Here is a 26,748-nt window from a genome sequence, read left to right as displayed (position 1 = left end):
CACCACTGTCAACTTCCCCTTTCTTCCCTGTCAGACTATTAACTGCAGCTGCAACCAACGCAATTCTTGTCCACATTCTTAAATCTTTCTCTAGCTCTTTTACGCTCGGTCCTTTTCCAAACCATTTTCCTTTTCCCTCTTCACTAATTCTTTTTGCTTTATACATGGCTCTTTGTTCCATAGCCAAAATAATCGGGGCTAAAGGAATCTTTTTCTTTTCTTCTACATCCCAGCAATTTTCATCCCTCAATTTCTGCCAGCCTATCTCAACCTCTTTCTGTCTTTTCTTTACATCTTTTGGGTCTGTTTGTGCCACCATAACTTTTACTATTTTTTGCCACTGTACATACACTGGGGGACACCCGTATTCATCACATTCCTTTTGAAATTCAGCCATTTTTTCACAATATTCACACAATTAGGACAAATCAGCAAAACAAAATCACGCTCCTACAATGCACAACTATATCCAATATTCACAACACAATTAAACATAGGACAGAAATGCACATAACAACTTCATCTTCTGAAATAACACAGTATTTAAGGAGCTTTGAACAGACAATATAGCAAGTTCAATACACAATATCACACAATATCCGGAATTCTCAATAAAACTCTATTTTTACGGAGCTTGCATCCGAAGGACCGTCACCTGCTGGTACTTTATAACGTCTAATACGTTAAAGGCCTCCAACCTAAATTTTAACTACTATTTTTACGGAGCTTGCATCCGAAGGACTGTCACCTGCTGGTACTTTATAACGTCTAATACGTTAAAGGCCTCCAACCTAAATTTTAACTACTATTTTTACGGAGCTTGCATCCGAAGGACTGTCACCTGCTGGTACTTTATAACGTCTAATACGTTAAAGGCCTCCAACCTAAATTTTAACTACTATTTTTACGGAGCTTGCATCCGAAGGACTGTCACCTGCTGGTACTTTATAACGTCTAATACGTTAAAGGCCTCCAACCTAAATTTTAACTACTATTTTTACGGAGCTTGCATCCGAAGGACTGTCACCTGCTGGTACTTTATAACGTCTAATACGTTAAAGGCCTCCAACCTAAATTTTAACTACTATTTTTACGGAGCTTGCATCCGAAGGACTGTCACCTGCTGGTACTTTATAACGTCTAATACGTTAAAGGCCTCCAACCTAAATTTTAACTACTATTTTTACGGAGCTTGCATCCGAAGGACTGTCACCTGCTGGTACTTTATAACGTCTAATACGTTAAAGGCCTCCAACCTAAATTTTAACTACTATTTTTACGGAGCTTGCATCCGAAGGACTGTCACCTGCTGGTACTTTATAACGTCTAATACGTTAAAGGCCTCCAACCTAAATTTTAACTACTATTTTTACGGAGCTTGCATCCGAAGGACTGTCACCTGCTGGTACTTTATAACGTCTAATACGTTAAAGGCCTCCAACCTAAATTTTAATGTCACTTTATTCCTTCTTATTTCTAAGTTTTTCAATCTGATCCGTTATATTCAAATATTTAAATTCAGTTCGGATCTCCACATCAACACAATCAATTTGGTATTGCCAATAGCAGAATTTGATATAACAGGTTTCTGCTTACCTAGTTTAGATGAGCCGGCTCTTGTGTTGAAACGGAGTCCTCCCTTACTCAGTTTTCAACAATTCGAAACTGTCTTTCCCTTCTTTCCCTCCAAGCCAGTCGGGGTCACCAATTGTTGGACTTTAAGGCGTCCATGCATGTTCACAATTAGAGGAAAGACACAAATATCTAAATTGAATATTTATTGATCAGATATGAAAAAGTTACAGCATGCTGGTAGTCTTAAGGCTTCACAGTAGGCCAACAACAGACTCCCAGCTCCAGGAAATAACATGAGTATTTATATGATATGTGACGTCGAACTCTCTTCAGATTTTCACTTTCCCCATTGGCTATCCTCGTTCATCTGACTCCATTACCATATCACTGCTACAGCCTGTGAGGAAATGACACATACACATATATACGTACAGAATGTTCGGTTCTAGAACATTCTGTCCCCTGTAAGTCACATCATCTTGTTGCTAGGCAGACTTCACTGGGGTCAACATAAAACATATTACACTTAAAACGTACTTTCTAAAATCATGTTATTGTATAGGGGTGATTAAAGCCTGTAAATGATAAATGCCATTAAAATGGTTAATATAGGCAATGTTATATTTTTAAGCAAGATTCAAACTTCAATTAATAACAGCATGCTTTGTCTGTGTGTTTTCTCTCTCCCAGAGTCTGTTTTCAATACTGTTTGCACATTCTGTAGATCTCAAAATTCAATAGGAAACCACAAAGCTTGTAGCTTTGCTCTCACAGCCTAGTAACTTCCTCTTTGCTATTTTCAACTTGCACACAGACATTTTCTCATACATTTTATCAGAAAGAACATAATGGCACTAATGAACCATAACATACTATAATGATTAACAAAAGAACATCAAAATCCCACACTCCATAGTGCCCTCTCCCTGTAAGGCCCTGTCATCAAATCTAGGGTAGAGAACCTGCTAAGCTGAAACAGGAAACCCCCTTTTCCACCTCCTATCCTCTTCATTTTCCCAGCCTTAGGACTTCGTCTGTTGGCTGTCTCAATTCCCATTTTCATTTTATTTTATTAGTATTATTTTCATTTTATTTTATTTTATTTTTTTTCTTTTTATTTTTTTTCTTTCCTCTCTTTTCCGTTCCTATTTCATTTCCAGCAACCTATCCTCCTCATTCTTTATTTTATTTTGTTTTATTTTATTTTAATCATTATAATTAATTAATTTTAATTATTTTGATTCACTTTATTTTGGGCTGAAAGAGCAAAACTGCACAAACCATAAGGAGAATTCATTAGTAATACGCTAGATAAACCAAATGTCCAAGGCGACCTATAGGTTTTAACAAAGCGACAGATTACTAAACTTTTTCCCTTTTGTTTTTTTTTCTTCCCCCACACTGATTATCTGTGCCGCTGGAGAAAGGCCCTGATAAGAAGCTCATAGCCCACACACACATATATATATATATATATATTTTATTGCCGTAGCTCGTTGAACTGTGCGGACTCGCATTGGCTCTTTGTGTTTTCTCTTCTATCAGTGTGTCAACATGTCCAGATCACCAAGCCCTGTCAACCACTGGGACCAGCTAGAGGCCTGGCTCAGCGCTGTGACATCTGAACTCCTGCCCAACCTCGCCAATGAACTGCAACACTTGGAAAGAGAGCAACTCGACGGCACCCTGAACAAGTTCATAGCCCTCGACCCAACGAGGAGCTACAGTCACAAGGATATAGCCAAGATCACAGGTGCCATCGCTCACAACCTCATCATCCAGCGTAAACTGGGCGAAAGGAACATCGCCCAACTGGAACAGGATGCAGCAGCTCTACAGCTCCAAGCGGCAGAGGCACGGAGGAATCAGGAGGACGCGCAGAATCGTCTAGATCAGCTGACACAGGGATTAGAGGATCAACACCCATCGACGGAGGAGGAACACTGGAGGCTAAAGGACGAGATTGGACAACTCCAAGAGGCCTTGTCAAAACTCCGCACAGACACAGAGCACAAGGAGCAACAGGAAAAGACAGCCAGAGAAGAGCTGTCCGGAAAGCTCCAGCAGGCTGAACATCTTCTGGTCAGAGCAAAGGTAGAACTGAAGGAACGTGATGCCAAGCTGAAGACCTGTGAGAATCACCTGCGAGCGGCTCGAGATGAAGGTCGAGCTCTGGCTCAGCAACGAGACCAGGCGAGGGACGACCTTGACTCCGCCCAAAGAGAACTCATTTATGCATATAAACTGCAAGCTGAACAAGTAAGGGAAAAAGCAACCTTTCCCTTTCATTCAACCAGTGAGCCTGCACCCCCCCACCAAAGCTTTTCTGTTGAAAAGGGGGGCGGGAGCCCACTGTTAAAGACATCAGCCAGCATCCCAGAACCTCTCACTACCACAGAGGGGTGGGAACAAACAAATTTCCCGAGGTCACCTGCAGACATGCCCGGCGTGGCACCCAAAGACCTCGACAAGCTGGCTAGAAATATCCCAACATTTACCCCAGACCCTGCAGGTGGCCATGATATCCACTCTTACCTGCAGGACATTGACTTTTATTTGCAAACACTGCCAAATGTAACCACAAGAGACAAACTGTATCTGCTACGGGTTACTTCCAGTCGTGAGGTGAGGAGTTTCCTTGACCGGCAGCCAGAAAACGTCAAGATGGATTACAAGCAGCTGCAAAATGCTTTAATAGAAGAGTTTTCGGATCCAGAGTCAGAACATGGACTAGTTACAGCAATGGACCTCAAACAGAGCAGAAACGAAACTCCACAGGCCTACTACAACAGACTCAGGCGAGCTTACTTTGGCTCACGGAATGAGCCAGGAATGGAGGAGGACTTTAACTTCAGGACCCTTTTCCTGCGAAATCTTCATTTCACAGTAAGCCAACACTTAGGGCTTATGGCCTGCCCTCGCACGATGACAACCAGGCAGTTGCGGGACTTGGCCCATAAAGCTTATGGTAAACAAAGAGCGGCCTCTGAAAAGACTGTTAAAAACCCTGTCATTCTCCCTGTCTCTGAACTGTACCCTGAACTACCACTGGAGGGCGCACGACCGCGCCACAGTGAAAGACCTTTCAACAGAGGGTCAAGAGACTTTACAGCCAGCCAGGAATGGTACGGCCATGAAGGGGCTCGTCCCAAGCACCAAATGGGACGCGCCGAGAGGTCATGGAGCCGGCCAAACTCATCAGACAACCAGAAGGGTGGCGGCTCGTGGGAACCTGGCCGACGACCTAGAGGTAACCGTCCTGCACCTGGCAGATCAAAAACTGGTAACAGTCAACATCGATACACACAGAGCAGGGTTAAGCCTGAACTACCCCAGAAACAGAGTGACACAGACACGTCTGAATCAGCAGAGATTCTGAGAATATTGAAGGAGTTAATCCAAAAAAGGCCCCACAAGCAGGACCACGAAGACAAACCCGACTCCTTATTCATTTCACAAACCAAAGACTTTGGCGTACAAACAATATCTCAGACACCAACCAACCAAAGCCTGCAAGTACCAGAGAGTGCTGGGTTAACTGTCTCCTTCCCTACAGAGTCACAGGAAACCAGCCTTAACTGCCTGCCTATTAATACAACAGCCCCAGTACCAAGCCTCCTGGGAAACCTGATTGAAAGAGGAGAAGCCAAAAAGCTATATCTATCCATCACCTTGGAAAATGAGGTCGAACTAGAAGCCCTCGTCGACACCGGAGCTGACCTAACGCTGATGTCATCCCAGCTTTTCACCAGACTCCAGAACAGAGCTAAGGCCCAAAATTTGACCCTTAAACCCCAAAGGTGTATGCTGAATGTGCAGTCTTACAGCCAGACTGAAGTTCAACTGCAACAGGTGATTCCCATCCACCTGACAATCGGTCCTATGAGCATCATACACCCTGTGTACATCTCACCAATGGACTCATATCCTCTCCTCATTGGCAAAGACCTGCTAGACCGCTTTGAACCCTTAATGGACTTTAAACAGTTAAAAATTTGGGCTCAAGTGCGAGAACCTTTACCCTTTCAATCAGCCAGATCATCTGAGGTAAACTGCCAGGTCACACAGGTCATGGACGACCCCCCAGCCAGCCGCGGGAACTTCGTCTCAGACCTAAACTCCAAAAGTTCACCGCTCTGCACTCTGCACCCAGCCAAAGACTCAGAGCCATACCCAGGACTTGACGCACAAATTCAACAAAATGTAAAAGATGCAGATGCCATGCAGGATGATGCAGATCATCAGAAACTACAAGCCTTTAACATCGCTACCCAAGCTATGTTAAACCACCTCTCAGACCCCTCCACCTACCCTATCACAAACTCTGACATGTCTGCTGCTCCAACCCCCAAACGTCTCAACGATGTCAGGCACCTGCTGTGCATACAACACAACATCCTCTGGTATGTCCCTGATGACCGCACTACACCTGCGCTTGTGGTTCCTCAGGCCCATAGGGGGGTCCTACTGATGCATGCGCATGACACAGCATGTGCTGGACACCATCGCACAAAAGCCACGTATGAAACACTGAAACAGGTGGCATACTGGCCTGAAATGCAGCAGGATGTAGCACAATACATCAAGGGATGTCTGGTTTGCTGCCAGTTCCATCCGGCTAACCCAAACCAATGGGCACCACTGCAAAAAAGAGGTGTCAACTTCCCATTGTCAGACCTCCAGATAGACCGGGTTGGACCATTACCCAGGTCAACGAGGGGCAACGAACACTTTCTCACGGTCATCTGCCAATTCATAAAGTTGGTAGAATGCTTTCCAGCACCCAATGACACCACCCAGACCACAGCATACACCACTCACCAGTATCGGGATGAACTTCATCTGGGAACGACCTTCGCTTTTCAAACAACCAAGATCTGGTACTACAGTTTCGCCCCGCCAATTCAGACAGCTCACCAGCAGCTGTCAAAGAAATTTCTGCCACACTGGGCAGGACCTCATGAGATTGTGGACAAACTCTCTCCCGTCGCATACCGAATCAAGATGGGCAGGAGTCAGAAGGAACCAATTTTCAGAGGGGTCCACCGGAACCAAGTCAAGAGACACTCAACATTGTGGCATGACAGTAAAGGGGGGACTAGCACTAACCAGGCCAAACTCCCACCACACTGCCTCATCACTAAAACTCTGCCACCTAGGGAACAGCCGCTAATGAAAAGAAAGAGAGCTGTCCTGACCAAACAAGGACCTGTAGCGCTCACCTATTGTTCTTTCTCTCTCTCTCTCTCTGTCACCAGGATGCTGCTGTGGATCACTGTCCTGTACATCAGCCTACAAGGGGGGTGGTCACAACCTGAAATCGTGTCGCCGGGTCCAGCCTCAGGCATCGTCCTAAAAGAGCAACCTGGACTCCTGATCACAAACTGCAGAACACATAGCCAAAAGGTCTATGTCCGACTCAACCCCCGTGATGTCTACAGAGCACACTACACAGCATCAGCACCAGAAACCAGTTGGGCAGGAGAACGATGGGCGCAGAACGCTATGTTTCACGCAGAGGCCGACATCACACACATGCTGTACCAACTTCAGAAGATGACTGTCACACAAGCAGATCTCAGCGGACAAACCAAGCGTCCCAAGCGGTTCCTGGGAGCCCTACTCGGAGCCGCCGCAGCAGTCGGAACTTTGTTCAACATTGGAGTCACCAGTGTCAATGCAGTCAGCATAGCCACGGTGAGACGACATGTGAATGAGATCCAGGAGGAAATACCTCAACTGAGAGAACAACTGACAGCTCAAAGCAAATCACTGCAAACCATGGGAAAATCCTTAAAAGATACTGTCGTAATTCTCAACACACACAGTGTCGCACTGAAACAAACAGTGAACTCTTTGAAACAGATTTTCTCAGTACTGCAGGTGGATCATGCCTATTCTCAACTGGTCACAGCTCTGATGTCAGACATGCTGCGCGAGGTGAGCTCCTCTGTGGACAGTCTAGCCATGGGTAGAATTCCACCCTACCTGGTACCCCTAAGCCTGGTACAGACCATTTTATCCTCTGCCACTGCAGGGCCAACAAACACTCTGCAGGCGCATCTGGCCTACTCCCTAGGTAGGGCAATTCCCTTAAGCATAGCCCCTGAACAAGGCGAACTTGCTTTTCTGATAAACCTGCCAATCATTGAGTCACACAACATCTACAGACTCAAAGACATTGTCAATGTTGGCTTCTGGCAGGGAAACACCCACATCAGAATACGCACCCCCGACGTTGTGGCTTACCATGACAGCAATGAACAGCTGTACCTTGCACCAAACCTGCGCATGTGCAGCCTCACGAAAGACATTCATTATCTCTGCCCCATCAAACCTTTCCTTCGGGACAACACTGACGGCATCTGTGGGCTGCGGCCCATGAAGATTGACTCTCGTTGTCCTGCCTCAGCTAAACCACGAGCCGAGGTCACTAACACCCAAGCAGAAATCGTAGGTGACCGATGGCTGGTCAACACCCCAGCCAGCACAGCCATTTTGACCTACGACCAACACGACACAGCCACCCGCATCAGTCTACCAAACCAGACGATGTGGATTCAAGTTCCAAAGGATGCGATTCTTCACATCGACGAACTCGCACTCTATCACCTTCCCAGTGAGGAGTACCACACCGAACTGGAAATTTCAACTTTCTTCAGGGACCACAACTTCACTTTAGACCCTGAACTGGAGATGAGGATTGCAGAAGGGGGGACCCAACTAATTGATGTCACGCCCATCGACACTGCCCTCCAGGCACTTGCTCGGATGCCAGCTATGCACAGCCTCCCTGTTGTCCGAGCCTGGACCGCCGCTGACACGGTACTGTGCCTCTCCACAGGAGTAGGATATGCCCTTACTCTTGGCCTCGCTTTCATCCTGTACCGAAGAGTCAGCGGGATGCAGGAAATCACCCCTCTGCAGGCATGCAGAAGCGCTGCAGAAAATTAAGATACACCTGCCATCCAGACCAAATGACCTGTCCAACCATCGCCTATTGAACCATCGCCCACCAAAGTCTCTCAAGACCCTGGTGGCCATGAAGGGGGGATATGTAGCAAATGGCTCGGAGTCAGATGGGGGCCATTTGGCATCTGGATTTCAACAGCCCTAAAATTGTGATAATTAGATAACCCTGTCTCCTCTATCACCTATCAAGGCTGTAAAGTGGGCGACAATTAAAACAAATGCCGTCTTCAAAGGAAGTTCAAAGGAATTCCACCAGAGTCCACAGTCGCCAGAGACACAGCAGGGGGGGCACGGACTATATGTCTCTGATGAAACCACATTTAAAGATCACAATGAGCTGTTTAAATGTGTATATATTTTATATCTCTTTACTGCATGATCGTGTATGTGTGATGTAACTGTGTGTTAACACTCTAGTTAGATTTTGTTCACTGTAGCATGGTTCATATCTTAGGTATGAAATTATTATTCAACGTGATCTTAAACCCATGTCTTGTCTAGTATCAAATTAATCCACTCTTTATTTCCTAATCATTTCTATGTATCATATTACCATAAGCCGCATCAATGTCATTTAATATCGATTTGAAGAGTTATGGAAACAAACTTTTATCATTTGGCATTTACGCAAATGTGATGTCTGAAAGAACAAAGGCTTGTTTCCCGCGCGATCGAACACTTCGCACATTGGTCATTTCACCTAAAATGGGCTGGGCGCGTGAAAGGTCAAAACGGCCTATCGTCCAAGCCATCGTTGCTCAGTTGCTCAATCGCTCAATCACCCAGGAGCGCTCAGTCGCTCGGTTACTCAGGTAACCCGTCAGCGCAGTTTGGAAACTCGCTGAGACTCACCCAGAGTCCCTCGGATTCATCATCTTTTCTCTGAGCCCTGTCCTACTCTTCGGGACAGTAATTTCCTGGCTTGCACTTTGCACTTCGAGTTCGGACAATTTACGCGGAACACTCCGCCATACGGAACAACCAAACGGACTTACGAGCACACCTGGATTATCTCTCTCTCTCTCTCTCTGCTCGCACCCGCGCGCACCAGACACGTCGTACTACATCATAAAGAGCCAAATGCAAGTATTAACCTTGTTCTACTCGCTGATGTTTAAGCTTTACCCCTTATGAAAATTAAGGCGATCCTTAGAGATTTTCCGATGGTTTGTGCAGATGTTAAGCAATAGTGTTTTTGCCAATCTTTTACTCTCTCTCTAGCTTTTCAGTCTTTTCTTTCTCATCTATGTTTTATGTTATTGTATATGTGTATGTTTAGTTAGTCGTTGTGTGTACTTCGTTTTGTAGTTAATAAACCGGTTTTGCATTTTCACAATTGAATTGTTTCTGTGTCCAATGCTCACGAAATTAAAGTCACTATTTCTGCCTTTTGATCCAGCTACACGCTGCGAGTAGCACTGTATATCAGTAAGAAGGTTAATTTTAAAAGGCCATGAAATTAACATTTCTTAGACGTTAATATACGATTATGGATATATGTCTTCGGTGGACGAACATATTAATTAATTGTTATTATTAATTCTGCTACGCCAGGTAAAACCTGATAAACTTGTATAATTAATTACAGTTAGTTATACATAATATTCCCTTTTGAGCTAAAATCTAAGATTCCCTTGGGAATCCCCGTAGTATTACAGTCGGAGGTTTATAGTGTTTCAAATAACTTTATTCCCCTCCTCCCGCTGAATCGCTACAGTTATCAACTACAAGTAACAGTAGCCTACAGTTAAGGTCTATTGAGTCAGAAAATTGTCATTTAAAGTTAGTGTTACAATCATGAAACAATGTTTGTCTGATGTTTGTTTGGAGAAATCTAAATCTCCAGATGATTTTTAATCTCAGCATGTCCTCCCTCAGAAGGTCTATGGAAGGTGCTGTTCATCCTCACTTTAGTTATTTTATCTCTCTTGGGTCTTGGGTTCATCTTTTATAAATACAGAGAGAAACTACCAGGTGAGATATATCTAGTTAACAGATGTGAAGTGGTCTTTTATAAAGGTTTGCTATGTGTCCAGCTCATCATCTCTTCACATTGTGTTTCTGTACAGGAAAGAAAACAGATAAAAAGAAAACAGATGAAGAAAGTGAGTCAATCCACACTAACACCAGTTTAATATTCTGAAACATTTCTGTATTTATTATATCCACAAACGGGTTCATGTTCATTGTGTGATATGCTGCCCTACAAAGACAATGTGCAGTAAGTGAATTATTGATGTGTGTGTGTGTGTGTGTGTGTGTGTGTGTGTGTGTGTGTGTGTGTGTGTGTGTGTGTGTGTGTGTGTGTGTGTGTGTGTGTGTGTGTGTGTGTGTGTGTGTGTGTGTGTGTGTGTGTGTGTGTGTGAATTTGGACTACAATATATTAAATGATAGCAACTTTTTGTTGTTATGTCAGTAATGAGCTGTTTAGACATTAAAACATTAAACTTTGTATTTTACCATCCCAGCCCCTGATGATTTTAGGATCAAACACACAGATGTTGTGATTTTAGGTCACAGTTCATTATAAAATAATTTGTTCTGTTGATTTCTTATTTCAGCAAACACACAGATGACTCCACTCGTGGGTAAGAAACAATCTCTTCAATTCATTTTATCATCAAAATCATTTCAATGAAACTACAAACCTTCTCAAGTAGGAAGATCATTTATCTGTCTCTAAACCACTTTAATATTTCTCCCTTCATTTTAGTTTGTAATGATGAAGTAATAAAGAAACTGAGAAAACACGCAGGTATGAAATCATCTCAGTTTATATTTTTTAAAGATAATCTCATGATAAAAATAATAATCTTTATATTTCTGTTAATTTATCTCACAGATGTGATCACTCTTGACCCTAAGACTGCACATCCAGATCTGAAGATTACAGCAGATTTAAGAGCAGTGAGAGACTCTGGACATTATCCGCCTAAAGAGTCTGGAGTATTCCCATATGAACTGTGTGTATGTGGAGATCAAACATTCAACTCTGGACAACATTACTGGGAGGTTGAGTTAAAAGTAAAAAACGTCTCTACTAAAGATTATTGGCTGATTGGTTTGATGAAACAGGGGAATTCTTGTTCAGCAGATAAATCTGCTTTAACTCCATCAAATGGGTTCTGGTTCTTGTGTTCAGATGGGCCGAATGGCGTTCATACCAGCACTGATACATCCGTAACACTTTCATTTTCTCCAAAACCTCAGCGTCTGGGTGTAATGTTAGATTATGATAAAGGTCAGCTGTCATTTTATGACATCACTGAGTATAAACATCTACTTACTATGAACACCAAGTTCTCTGGATCAGTTGTTCCTCTCTTTAATCCAGGTGTAGGTGATGTAAGTTCATTAAAAATTCTGGATCTCACAGAACCTGCAGAAGCATCTGATCCTACTGTTCCTTTACTGGATTCACAAAACACTGCATAAACATAATAAACAAAAATAATGTGTTAAAGTTGTTTTGAAGTTAAAAGGGTTAACTGATCATTAAATAAATGGAAAAGTCGCTGTACAAATTCCAGACTTTTATCTTGTGGAGTTTATAGGTACGATACAAAATAAGTGTGAAAATCTATGCTGTGATTTAGTGAATAATGTTGACTTATTTTATTTCTTTGTGGTCCAGTAATAATGCTAGTCAAAGATTATTTTGTTAAATGTTCTCTTCTCTGTCTTTATAGCTGTTGTATCTTCTTCATTTGTGAAATAAATAACAACTCATAAACATCACCCTTAACCCAAAAACACAATCATTATTTGTCCTCAGCCCTGTCATGTTGGGATGTGTTTTTAATACTCACCAATTTTGTATTCATTTTTTATATAATGTAAAAATACAGTATATGTTACATTGCTAAAGACCATAGTAGTAATTGTCATAATTATATAATGGCCAAAAATGTATGTACTGAAATCTATTTTGAAATATTTAACAAAAATAAATATATTTTCAATAATTTATATTCACATTGCATTGGAAGAAAGACTTTGTGTGTTACAACCTGTAAACATACAGTAACAGATAAAAAAAGAAAAGAAATATATTTTCAACTGCAAAAATTTACTTACAATTTTATATTTTGTACAAACTTTTATATTTTGTCCATGAAAAATTTATTTTTGCCATATGGGTTGTAAAATAAGAAATGTATTTGTTACACCTGAAATACATTTTGAAATATATGTTAATATATGACGGTTAAAATTAAATATATTTTCAAATTCCAAAATATATTTAATTAAGCTTTACTTTCTAAAATGTATATAGATTTAAAACATATTTTTGACAAAAGAAATAATTGTTTTTTTCCGTATGTTTGTCTGTGTAAAGTAATTTTGATAGTGTTTGAAATGTGAATGATGTTTAATTATTTTGATAAAAACACATTAAATCTGTACAATCATGAACACTAAATCTGATTTCTGATGAGATCACTACTGAAATCTGTCTGGGGTTCAGTGTTAATAAAGGAAGCCCTGCATCACTTAATCATCTTCTGTAAACAATCATTTACTTATAATAAACCATCTGAAATAAACTAAACTCAAACATCCCCAAATGAAACCCTTGATTTTATTTATCTGAAAATGAGTTTTTAGACTGTATAGTGTGATTTGACACATACAGGGTTGATAAGATGTCTTAAGTTTGTGTTTATGGTTGGTATTGTGTCTTCAATGAAACAACATCTCATTTGTCTAATAGGACTGAGGCTTTAAGTCTGGTGTTCGACAACATCTGGATGTGAGATCTCCTGAAACAGATGATAGATAATGAGACATAAACATGTGCTGCAATATGTCATAGACAAATAAAAGGACGACCTCATGACCTCACTAAATGATTTATATTGTCACAAGCTGTTAAAACTCATCCTATTATTACAAACGCTCACCTTAACTATAAACAGTCAAACATTTTAAATAACAAAACATTGTCTTAGCCAACAAATATTGACATTATCAAACTTTAACACTGGATAATTTCACAGATGAGGCTTAGCTTAAGCCAGGACTATATGTCACACAAAGGGGCTGGCTAGGTTTAGCTAGAGCCACGCCCCTTCTCAACTTCCACCTCGAGGAGGTCCCCAAAGCCAACCCAATGACCAGACAACACGAGAACAGGTAAGTAATAAAACAATCTTTATTTAAATATTTAAAATAACTTGGGGAATGGGGGAGGGGCAATTAAAACTAAGCTCTGACTCTGCCTTCCAGGCAGGCCACGTCACAGGGAGGTGGCAGGAAGGGAAAAGGGGCAACGGGGGTCCAAAGGGCTGGAGACCAAGGGGGAGACGTGGGAAACGGGCTCCTGCCTGTCCCCGCTATCCGTGGCGCCCTCCTCTTCTTCCCTCTCCGCTGTTCACAGCTCTTGGTAAGTGTAATTTTCCACAGTTCGTTCTCCTGACGTTCACTCTTGTTCTCTTTCCCTCCACAGGCAGCAGCTGGGACACAAAGACACGATTAGTTCGGACTTGGGTGCTTCTCACCTCTCCGCTGTTTACAGCTCTTGGTAGGTATAACTTTCCACAGTTCGTTTTCCTAACGTTCACTCTCGCTCTCTCTCTCTCTACAGGCAGCAGGACGGCTGGCATACACAGGACGTCAAACAGGCGATGATTTCCCAGAAGAGTTCGCTGGTCAGCAGAGGGGCGAAATGTCACACCGTCTCGCCGGGTCGAGCGCTGCCCTATCCTCGCTACCCTTAGGGCGATCGAATACCGGACAGGGGCACCCTTTCGTAGAGACCACAGGGCGGCGGAACTCCTTCGCCTCTAACTCTGCAACAAGGGCATACACACAGGTAAGGTATCAATGCAAATGGCCCGTATTACTACTCACACACACTGCCAGCTCCCGAATCTTCACCGCCGTACTCCGAAATCTGCCGATATACAGACGGGGGTGGCTTCCCGAGGCCCACGCCGTCACTTCAACTCAAAACCGCACACAGCGTATGATAGATGGTTCTTCCTTGGACCGTTAGCCTCTCCGTCTCTTCCTCAATGAAATGGATGATGCGGGGTTACGTCTGACAAGACACACAGCACTTGCACAGCAACCCACAGCAATTACACAGCACCACTTCAACGTGAAAAGGTTTCAAAATACAAGGACTCACCCACCACACTACAGGTGTACACAAAGAGACGCCCGTCGTCCTCCACTTCGCTTGGGTTGGATGGGGGCGATGGTGATACGGCCTGGATATTTATTCTGCTGCTGTGGCTGCTTAGATGAAACGTTCCTGCGGCTCACCTACCACGCTGGTTCAGGGGTAGGGCCGCCCTCCTCCTCCTGGAGGTATTCAGTAAATTCACAGGTTAGTTTTCCACTTCGTTTTAATACAGGAGTTGATACTCACAGCAGTCCGCCTTTGTTTACGTTCCAAAACACGAGACGTTTCCTTCCTCCTTTGTTCCTCTAAATGTGTCACTTAGACCGATGTTTCTTCAACCCGTAGGGTTTCCTATTACTCCAGTATTTCCACTGCAGAACTAAGCACTTCGGGGTGCTCCTTTAAAGATCTACAACTCGCCTTTCTTTCGCCTCTTGCGGCTCCTGTCCTCTCTCCGCGCGCTTTCCCGCGCAGCCCGGATCAACAGAGCCTACGGGCTCTTCAAAAGGTATGTGGCATCTCTCTGCCTTAGGCAGAGGCGCTTTCCCCGTGTCAGTCGCTTTTCGTGTCCATCCTCCCAACTGTTCTTCTTCTTCTTCTTCTATTGACTTTTTATGGCGGATGGCAAACCAACTTATGGTGCATTTACCGCCACCAACTGGACTGGAGTGTGAAGCACTGGTAGGCATATGACATTCGCATAAAAAAAAGAAAGAAAAAAAATTAAAGGTTAAATTCTATCAAATACTCCTATTTCTTTAATATATTTTATTATAGAACCATAAATACTGCTTTGTTTTTCTTGTTCTTTCAATTTATTTATCAAATTGAATGCTTCAACACCCATATTTTTAACTTCATTAATGAGTTTTAATCTTACATTCTCATATTTCTTACACTTTATTAATACATGTTCTATGGTTTCTGGCTGACTACAATATGTACATTGCCCTGATTCATGCTTTCCGATTTTAAACAGAGAATGATTCAATCTAGTATGACCCATTCGGATGCGTGAAATAGCTGTATCTTCTGTTCTGTTCCTGACAACATATCTTCCCTTTCCTACTTGCTGTTGAATGTTATACATAAACCTACCCTTGCTGTCACAATTCCATGCCTCTTGCCATTTGTTTTTTATGAATTCTTTAATTTTCCCTTTAACTTCGTTTTTGCTCAAAGTAATTTGGACATCTATTTCTGAATGTTTTAGAGCTTCCTTAGCTAGCTTATCAACCACTTCATTCCCCTCCACTCCCACATGAGCAGGAACCCACAAAAATGTTATCAAGCTTACATTACTAACTCTTAACAAACTAGCAAGTATCTCAAATATAATGTCTTGTCTTGATGATTTAAGCCCACTTGTAAGACTCATTAATGCTGCGTAAGAATCAGAACAAATTGTTACTAAGCTTGGTTTTACATCCTCTACCCACTGAAGGGCTACCACCATAGCAATTAATTCTGTTGCGTACACAGATACATGATCTGATATTCTTTTTTTAATACTGGTTTTAAATTGCGGGATATATACTGCAGCAGCAGTTTTACCAGAGACAGGATCTTTCGAACCATCAGTGTATATATGTAACCATGACGAATAATTCTGCTCTACATATTGTTGTCCAATTATGTTCTTAGGGGTATCTTCCTCCTTTTTCATTTTTGTATGAATTTGCAAATCTACAATCGGCATAGGAAAAAACCAAGGTGGGATTCTAGATACGATCACAGTTGGAGTAACATTACAGTCAGCAATACCCACTACTTCTGCTTCCCCATTAGCGGTCCATCCAAAACTTTTAATATTTTTATTTCCGTGCTCCCAACACTCTACATTTACCCCCTTTACTGGGTGAGACTCTTTATGTCCTCTTAAATTAACCCAATAGTTCATTCTCAATTTATACCTACGAAGGTGTAAAGGAGCTTCCCCTACCTCTACCTGTAAAGCTGCAATGGAAGAGATGTTTTAAACGCCCCACAACATATTCTTAAAGCTTGATTTTGTATTGTTTCAATCTTTTTCATAGTAGTTTCAGATGCAAATCCAAAAACAATACTTCCGTAATCTAAACTAGGTCTGATCAATGTACAATAAATTCTTTTCAAAGACAATCTACAAGCTCCCCATTCTATTCCAGATAAACATCTTAAAATATTTACTCCTGTTTTACATTTATTAATCAGCTTTTTAGCATGAATTGCAAATGTCAATCTAGAATCCATCCATACACCAAGATATTTAACCGCCGGGACTTGCTCCAGCTCCTGATTGTACAACTTTAACTTAACTTCAGGTACTTTTTTCCCTTTGGTAAAACATATAACCTGAGTTTTGGCCACAGACAATCTAAAACTCCAATTATTTGCCCATATCTCCACTTTATCTACAGATTTTTGTAATTTATGGGACACACATTGTCAGAAAGTCTTTTATTTTGAAATTGCGTTAATATCATTTCCGTTCCGAGCGCGTCACATCTTCATTCACGACTCTGCATTCTGTGGGATGGTTGCACTCGTGTGCGTAATCTAAATGAAAACCACACACACACATGCATACATCCCCACACACCTACAACGTAACTACATATGTACTCATTCGTACATCAATGCCTGTACTTAAGACTTCAATAATAAAGTTTCTGGATGAATGATTTCTCCGTGCCCTTCTCTCTGACCGGAGCACTGTCAAAGGAAACTGTCAGACCAGTATTATCCCCTTCAGAGTGACTCACTCTATCACATGGTCCTTCGAGCCGGATCTGACAGCTTTCTGGAGACAATATGGAGCCAGGACAACCATCTGCAGATCCAGCAGTGCGTTCTCGACCCCAGCGGGAGATACATTTACCAGCATCACTTGCAAACTTTGAAGTTGGGTACAAACCAAGAGTTACAGCAATACCTTCCACTGAAGCTGAGGAACTCGGAGCGGCAGCCTCAGCTCATAACATCCCGAACCCTGATCCACTTTCACTGCCATTTGTGAGAGCTGAGTCGAATCGATCCGTGACATCTTCTCATCGTAGCCATCGTAGCAGACCGAGATCTCAAGCCAGTGTTGCTTCATCAACCAAGAGGTCCGTTGCAGACGGTCTATCAGAGTTACAGAATGCCATATTGGAGGAGCAGGTCAAGCGTATGGAATTAGCAGAAGTGCAGCAGCAGATTATGGAGCAGACGCTAGTGGATGAGCAGTGTACTCTTCTAGACAAAGAAGCCAGAGAAGCCCTCAATGAGAAGGAGGATCTCCTCAGAGAACAAGAACGGCAGAGACGTCGACTGGAGGAGAAAGCAGAGAGGGCATACAAGAGTAAAGAGGCTATCACCAGGCATCAGATGTTGCAACGGCGACTGAAAGAGAAAGAGATAGAATTGGCGCAAGCAGTTCTTATTACGTCTTTCATGAAAGAGGACGAAGGAATTGAGAGTTCCCGATCCTCCAAACCCCTCAGTGAATGTGAGTACAACCCAAGGTCTTCATCAGAATTTAAGCCTTCCCTATTCCACTCACAAGGTGTACATGGACTGCTCCATTCTACTCCATCTAATCATGTTTTACCATCAGTCTCCAGTGTAGTCATTAGTCCACCTGTTTTGACCAGTCTTACATCAGTTCAGCCTGCTTATACTACTACTAGTGTAATTGCCCAGTCACAGCCTACATATATTACAATGCATCCTCCTCCTGTAACCATCAACCCGGCTTCACAGTCAGCTCCCAGACCAGCTGTGAGAGATGTTACTTCACGTGATGCAGCTGATAAAATGCTGTCAGATCCTTACCCCGCAAGGCCACTTTCTTCACGACAGGACACAGCGCTTACAGATCACAGGGCAGCGCCGGATACAGATCTTATGGAGCTCCTAGTTGCCACCTCTTATGGGCTTCCTAGACCTACTCTACCTCACTTCGCCTCAGGGAAAGAGTCAGACTTTGCACTGCTTAAGATGGCTTTGGACAATTTGCTCGATACACATGCTCACCTTACAGAACAGTTCAAATATCAAGTCCTCCTCGATCACTTGAAACTGCCAAGCGCCTACAAGCTAGCTCAAGCTTACATGTACCATCCAAAACCGTACACTGCAGCCCTCCAAGCTCTCCAAGATAAGTATGGGCAATCGCGCCAGCTTGTGCAGAGCGAGCTAGGTGCCATCTTAAACTCACCTCAAGTCAGATCTGGAGATCCAGAAGCATTCGACAACTTTGCCCTATCAGTACAAAGTCTAGTTGGCATGCTCCGCTCCCTCGAGGGTGAGAATGGCTACGAACTACGATGCGGATCCCACGTCGATAGACTGCTCAGCAAACTGCCTATTAACTATCGAGACGCGTTTGTGGAATACAGCATAAATCGAGGCATCCTGAGGACTGGCACTGATCAGACCTACATGCTTGAAGACTTATCTGTTTGGCTTCAGTTAAAGTCACAAGCAAAGCGCATTTCGTCTCGAGCAGCTCTGATGTTCCAAGATCAGCCTAAGCCAGTTAAGGGTCAGAGGAAATCCCAGGGTCCTTCATCTAACGTGTTTTACAACACTGAGAGCCAAGCTAAGGTAGCCCCTCCAGATTCTGCTCACAGCACAAAGTCATCTAAAGGTAAACCCAGTGTAAAGCCTTACTGCCCATACTGTGACACCCGTGAGCATTACCTCAGCTTATGTCCCAAATTCAAAACGCTCACTACATCAGAGATTTCTGCCTGGATTAAAGACAGAGGCTGTTGGCGGTGTGGCAGGACCCATAAACCTGAGGCATGTACTCTCAAGAAACCTTGCCAAGTGTGCAAACAGCAACATTTGACCGTGCTCCACGAAGTGTGTTCTCAAGACGCTAAGAAAGTGTTAATGGTCAGTGCTGCTCCCGACACCATATACGTTGATCGTCCTAGTCGTCCGCAACGAGTCATGTTGAAGCTAGTTAAGGTGCGCCTGTACAATGCCGAGCATTCTCTGGAAGGTTTCGCTATTCTAGACGACGGATCAGAAAGAACCCTCATCCTTCCCTCAGCAGTCCGGCACCTCCATTTGACTAAAGAGCCTGAAAATTTGCCTTTGCGTACTGTCCGCCATGAAGTGATCCATCTACAAGGAGCATCTGTCTCTTTCGATATCTCCCCAGCTCATTCTCCTAAACAAAGGTACCACATTTTTCATGCCTTCACTGCTGGTGAGCTAAGCTTGTCTGAGCATAGATATCCTGTCAAGTCACTCATGCGCAGATACCCCCATCTGCAAGGTCTTCCTCTGCCAAATGTTGAAAAGGTCCAGCCGCTTCTGCTGATAGGATCTGACTTTCCACATCTGCTGCTTCCCAAACAACCGGTCAGAACAGGTCCTCCTGGGAGTTTGATTGATTGATTGATTGAATATTTTATTGAACAGCAAGCAAGTTCAAAAGAATAAAAACACAAAAAAGCCCAAAGGCTTGTTTCCATTGTGGTCCTTTAGATGGAAGACGACTAACAATACATGTACTAATAACATTGAGAACAATGAAAGAATGGCGGATAAAAATACAGATAAATAAACACCATAAAACACATACAAAACAAATCCTAAAAGACAAGCAGACACACCAACAGACAATACAGTATTCCTACTACTTACTAAAATTTCTGTTTCCTTACTTTTTAAGTTTTGAGTCCTGTAGCTGTGCGTACTGCCCTTGGTTGGACATTGCAAGGCCCAGCCAACCTCAACCTTACTGATGAGCACTCTCACTGCTACTTCACCATGTCCCCTAATTCAGAGCTGCAGCGGCATGTTGAACGGCTGTGGGAAGTTGACATAAACCCTTATGCCAACACTAGGACTGTGATCCGCTCCAAAGAAGATCAGCAGGCCCTAGAATTGCTGGAACAGCGCACCGTCAAAGTAGAAGTGGATGGAGTAACAAGGTATGCTACTCCATTATTGAGGCGCAAAGCTAGCCTTACACTCTGGACTCCAAAGTACACATTGCTCCCACAGCTACGGAGTACAGAACGCCGTCTAGCTAAAGACACTGCTCTAGCCATCACCTACTGTCAAGAAATACAGAAGCTTGAACAGTTGGGCTATGTCAAACCTCTACCTTCCGACACCGTAGACAGCTCCACAGAGTCCTGGTATCTGCCGCACCACGTTGTTCACCACAACGGAAAGGCGAGGATTGTCTACAACTGTTCTTACCAGCACAACGGTCAAAGTCTTAACAGCCAACTGTTGCCCGGTCCGACTTTAGGTCCTACTCTCCTCGGTGTACTTCTCCGGTTCCGAGAACACAGTGTGGCTATCAGTGGTGACATCAAATCGATGTTTCATCAGGTTCGCCTGGTACCAGAAGACAAGCCCCTTCTCCGTTTTCTCTGGAGAGGTATGAAGAAGGAGGAGGAACCAACAGTGTATGAGTGGCAGGTTCTGCCATTCGGGACGACGTGCAGTCCCTGTTGTGCCACATACGCCCTTCAGCGGCATGTGAAGGATAACAGCAGTGGTCATGAGGACATCCTACATCTTGTGGAGACTGCCTTCTACGTCGATAATTGTTTGACCAGTGTCACCAACGCTGATGAAGCCAAGACCCTTATCGACAGGATGCGTAAAATGCTCTCAACTGGAGGCTTCGACATCAGGCAGTGGGCGAGTAACATCCCCACAGTTGTGGATCATCTTCCATCGGAAGCGAAAGCAGCAAGCACTGAGTTGTGGCTCTCTCAGCCTAGACAAGATCCCGAAGAGCCAGCCTTAGGCCTCCACTGGAACTGCCTTACCGATCGCCTTGGGTACCGCCACAGACCAGTAGAGTATTCACAGCCAACTCTGAGGAATGTCTACAAAGTAATGGCAACACAATATGATCCCCTAGGGTATCTAATCCCATTTACCACACGAGCGAAGATCCTGATCCAAGACCTGTGGAAAGTGGGAGTTGGCTGGGATGAAACAATCAGACCAGAGGCTCTGCTGGATATCTGGACACAATGGGAGAGGGAACTAGTTCATCTTCCACAAGTGGAAATACCCCGATGCTATGTCCCATCCGTAGCAGACTCTGGGTCATCCAGACGAGAGGCACATATCTTTTGGGACGCCTCTGAAAGAGCCTACGGGTCCGTCGCTTACCTCCGCACCCAAGATAATCAAGGTGAAGTCCACATTGCATTCCTGATGGCTCGGTCACGAGTAAGCCCTCGCAAACAACTATCTATGCCACGCCTCGAATTGTGTGCCGCTTTAGCCGGGGCTCAGATGGCTAAAGTCATTATGACAGAACTGTCACTTCATTCCCAGCAAGTCACTCTTTGGACCGATGCGATGACAGTCTTAACGTGGCTCAATTCGGACTCGTGTCGCTACAAGGTCTTTGTAGGTACTAGAGTCTCTGAAATTCAAGAACTTACTGAGAACTCAACTTGGCGGTATGTTAGCACCACTGACAATCCAGCCGATGACCTTACTCGCGGCAAACCCTTGCTCGATCTCAGCCAGCCGAACCGGTGGAACCAGGGTCCACCATTCCTTCGGCAACATCCAGACTCCTGGCCAGTGTTCCAGTTAGTAGAAGCTCAAGAAGCTGACGAGGATGAACTTCGGAGAATAATGTTCTGTGGAGCCATCACCTGCTCTCCGACCACAACACTCAGGTCTGATATAGACGACTGGGACAGTCTTCTTAAGGCTACCCATGAGAGCCTTCACGGGGCGGCTAATGACCAGAAGAGCCCCACTATGACAGCCGCTGATGTCCAAGCAGCAGAGCTACATGTCCTCAGACAAGCCCAGAGGGAGTCCTTCCCTGAAGAGGTGGAAACTCTTTCTACTGGTAAGCCAATCTCGAGACAGAGTCGCCTGCTCATGCTTACTCCAGAGTATGATGAAACTGTTGGCCTAATGAGAGTGGGAGGCAGACTACGCAGAGCAGAAGATCTTGACCCGGATACGATACATCCTATCATCCTCGATCCTAAATCTCATGTCACGAAGCTGCTCATTAAGAAGTATGACAGTGAACTGCTACATCCTGGGCCCGAACGGGTTTTCTCCGAAATGAGGAGAAGATATTGGATCCTCAGGGGAAGAGAGTCCATCAAGCGTCATCAGCACGGCTGTGTTGAATGTCAGAAATGGCGTGCTACTCCAGTAGTCCCTCAGATGGCAGACTTACCCCCTGCCAGACTCCGCCTATACAAGCCACCTTTCTGGTCGACTGGGGTTGATTGTTTCGGCCCCTACAATGTCAAGGTGGGCCGGCGTACAGAGAAGCGGTGGGGTTTGATTTTCAAGTGCATGACCACAAGCTGTGTGCATCTTGACCTACTGGAGAGCATAGACACTGATGCTTTCCTGATGGCTCTCCGTCGTTTCATCGCCCGCCGCGGCAAACCATTTGAGATCCTGTCTGACAGAGGAACCAACTTCCGAGGTGGAGCTGCAGAGCTGCAAGCCGAATCTGCTGTTGATGGGACGCCGCGACGCATCACTCCCACAGGCTGTCTATGCATCTAGTGACCTTCTCAGCCGAAGAAGATGGCGCCACAGCCAGATCCTGGCGGACCATTTTTGGTCCAACTTTATCCGTCGTCATCTTCCGGACCTTCAGAAGCGGTCGAAGTGTGACAAGGACACAGACAATCTGACTGTTGGCCAGGTGGTGATGGTAGTTGATTCGCAGCTACCCAGAGCTCAGTGGCCCATTGGAAGAGTGGTTAAGATTTGTTCTGGTTCGGATGGACGAGTCAGGGCAGCTGAAGTTAAGGTCAAGGGACAGACCTACCTATGGCCAGTCGTGCGTCTTGTGCGGTTGCCAGCCTGGGAGGACGCTGACTAAGTAGACTTTCCTCTGGGATTCAAATTTATTGCTAAATTTTGGGGCGGCTATGTCAGAAAGTCTTTTATTTTGAAATTGCGTTAATATCATTTCCGTTCCGAGCGCGTCACATCTTCATTCACGACTCTGCATTCTGTGGGATGGTTGCACTTGTGTGCGTAATCTAAATGAAAACCACACACACACATGCATACATCCCCACACACCTACAACGTAACTACATATGTACTCATTCGTACATCAATGCCTGTACTTAAGACTTCAATAATAAAGTTTCTGGATGAATGATTTCTCCGTGCCCTTCTCTCTGACCGGAGCACTGTCAAAGGAAACTGTCAGACCAGTATTATCCCCTTCAGAGTGACTCACTCTATCACACACATGCAATATTACGTCCTCTTTTCCATATTGCCCCGTCATCTGCAAATAATGCCCTTCCAATGTCATTCTCAATGTTACTAAAAATATCATTAATCATTATATTAAAAAATACTGGGCTACATACACTCCCTTGCGGAGTTCCATTATCAATCTTGTATATCTCTGAAAATTCTACTCCTATCCTAACTTGTATAGTTCTTTCTAGAAGGAAATCCATAATCCAATTGTACATCTTTCCTCCAATTCCCAAGCATTTAAGTTTAATTAAAAGTCCTTCTTTCCAAAGCATATCATATGCTTTCTCAATATCAAATAAAACCCCTATCAAAACTTCTTTATTTGCCTGAGCTTTCCTAACATCTGCTTCTAAACTCAAAACGGCGTCCATGGTATTCCGTCCTGCCCTAAATCCACTCTGATATGGTGATAACAGACCTTTTATTTCCAATATATAATTTAGCCTACGTATTATCATTTTTTCCATCAACTTGCATAAATTAGAGGTTAAAGCAATTGGCCTATAATTAATAGGATTATATTTATTCTTTCCAGGTTTGCCAACAGGAACAACTATTCCATGCTTCCATGAGGAAGGAATCTTTCCTGCATTCCATATCTTATTAAAAAGAGTAAGAATAATCTTTAAAGACCTATCTGAAAGATGTTGTATCATAACATAACATATATCATCTTTTCCAGGCGATGAATGTTTAACTCCCCCTAGTGCCATCTTTAGTTCATACATAGTAAAATCTACATCCAATGCTTCATCAGAAGGACATCTTTTCATCATTAAATCTGGATAATTATTTATTCTTTGATTTCTACTCTTTTTGATATCCTCTGATACATTATTATCACTATGGACTTTCACGAAAACTTCAGCCAACATTTCAGCTTTTTCATTATCTGTCACAGCTATTCTTCCTTCCTGATTTTTTAAAACAGGTAACGTTTGACTTCTATATATTCCTCCCATTTTCCTAATTGATCCCCATACTTCGCTTACATCAATATCCTCTCCTATCGTTGTACACCAATCTCTCCAATACTTCTTTTTAGCTCCACGTACTGTTCTTCTTACTTCAGCTTGTGCTTTCTTATATTTAATAAAATCTTCAAATAGTTTTGACTTTTTAATTTTCCTAAAAGCTTTATTCCTATTATGAATAGCATTACTACACTGATCTGTCCACCAAGGGACAGCCTTTCTTTTCTTGCATTTTCCCTTTTTTCCTATGATATTATCAGTTACATCAAACAATACTCTACATATTTCTCCATTACATTCATCTATGTCTTCCATCTTATCTATTTCTAATGTTGATAGTTCTACTTCACTTAGATATTTATATGCTTCCCAATTTGCTTTACTGAATCTCCATCTAGGAACAAAACTCACATTATGCTCTATTACACTCATCCCTACCTTACATACAATAATATAGTGATCACTTCCCATATTATTATCTTCCCAAACATCCCATACACATTTACTAGCTATACCTTCTGAAACCAATGTCAAATCTATAGCTGACCCACTACCACGTACCAAATCTATTCTTGTTTTCCTGCCATCATTAAGACATACTAACCCATTACTATCTATTATTTCTTCAACAACCTCCCCATTATGATTATCTTTGCTACTTCCCCATAAAGTGCTATGTGCATTAAAATCTCCACACCAAATTATTTTATGATTCCCAGACCCTACAACCTTTTCTAAATCTTTACTTAATCTATCACAAGGATTATAATAATTTATTATTCTAATGTTATGCTTCTCTGCAAATATTTCTATAACCACCAATTCAAATTCTACAGTTTCATTAATAACTCTAAATTCCAATCCATTTTTTATAAAAGTTGCCACTCCACCTCCATTACCTGCCTTCCTGTCTTTCCTTACAATATTATACCCTTGCAGAACAAAATTTAAATTAGGTTTTAATCATGTTTCTTGTAGACAGATTATATTTGGTTTCTCATCTAATTGGTCTATAAACTTCTTAAATTCTGGTCCATTAGCAATAATACTTCTGGCATTCCATTGGAGAATCGTTAAAACCATAACAATTGTTATGTACTTCCACATGCTGTTTGAGAACTTATTTGAGTCTTTAGCATATCGTTTATTATTTCCAATGTGACTCCTGCTACTTCCAAGTATCTCTCTGCTGCCCTTATTATGATTTTAATTCTCTCCGTTCTGCTTTCTGTTTGAGCAGAACAATTTACCACTTCAGCCATAAATGAAACAAATTCCAATTTCCCGAACACCAACCTATCCTCATTTGCCTTACTTTGCGTGAGAGTATTTTCAGTCCGTTCTTGTATTTTTACCTCTCTCGGTGACTGCTCCTTTTGTTTTGTTTTTTGTGCTGCTTCAGCGTATGTTATCCCCTCAGATATTCGCAGATTTTGAATTTTCACAGCCTGTTTATGAACAACACATCCTCCAAATCCAGCATTATGCTCACCTCCGCAATTGCAGCATTTTGCCTTAACTCCTTCGCCACATTTACCATATTCATGGTCACCCCCACATCTCGCACAACGTTGATTTCCTCTACAAACTGCACTAACATGTCCATACTTCTGGCACTTGAAGCATCTAAGCGGAGGGGGCACGTATGGTCTTACTGGATAACTTACGTATCCTATTTTTACCCTTTCTGGCATTTTTTCCTCATCAAACTGAAGCATTACTGATAAACTATCCATCCTTTCTTTATTTTTCACGAATTGAAGCCGTTTGGCTCCAACTACCTTTCCCCCTTTGATACAACTTTTAAGTTTATCAGCATTTACATCAGTAGGAATTCCAGTAATTACTCCTCTAACCCAAGTTTTGGTCTTCATC

General features: G+C 43.0%; 2 protein-coding genes across 3 annotated transcripts in view; both read left to right on the top strand.

The window, feature by feature from the left end:
• LOC135743993 (butyrophilin subfamily 1 member A1-like) overlaps window positions 1-26,748 on the top strand; it is an 88,485-nt gene that overhangs the window by 32,987 nt on the left and 28,750 nt on the right. The window lies entirely within an intron of this gene.
• LOC141281873 (butyrophilin subfamily 1 member A1-like) lies at window positions 10,345-13,104 on the top strand. The gene is made up of 6 exons (XM_073813676.1): window positions 10,345-10,354; window positions 10,411-10,521; window positions 10,617-10,652; window positions 11,109-11,135; window positions 11,261-11,302; window positions 11,390-13,104. Exons 1-6 carry the CDS (start codon window positions 10,345-10,347, stop codon window positions 11,980-11,982), a joined length of 819 nt encoding a protein of 272 aa, XP_073669777.1. The 3' UTR covers window positions 11,983-13,104.

This window comes from Paramisgurnus dabryanus, chromosome 2, assembly GCF_030506205.2.
Source record: "Paramisgurnus dabryanus chromosome 2, PD_genome_1.1, whole genome shotgun sequence".
Classification (NCBI taxonomy): Eukaryota; Metazoa; Chordata; class Actinopteri; order Cypriniformes; family Cobitidae; genus Paramisgurnus; species Paramisgurnus dabryanus.
This window is presented reverse-complemented; position numbering and strand designations above follow the sequence as displayed.

Bases quoted from the DNA above. Each gene is read 5' to 3' on its own strand.
- LOC141281873 (XM_073813676.1), top strand. The intron at 10,522-10,616 runs GTGAGATATATC...GTTTCTGTACAG, and splicing joins ATACAGAGAGAAACTACCAG to GAAAGAAAACAGATAAAAAG. The intron at 10,653-11,108 runs GTGAGTCAATCC...TTCTTATTTCAG, and splicing joins AAAGAAAACAGATGAAGAAA to CAAACACACAGATGACTCCA.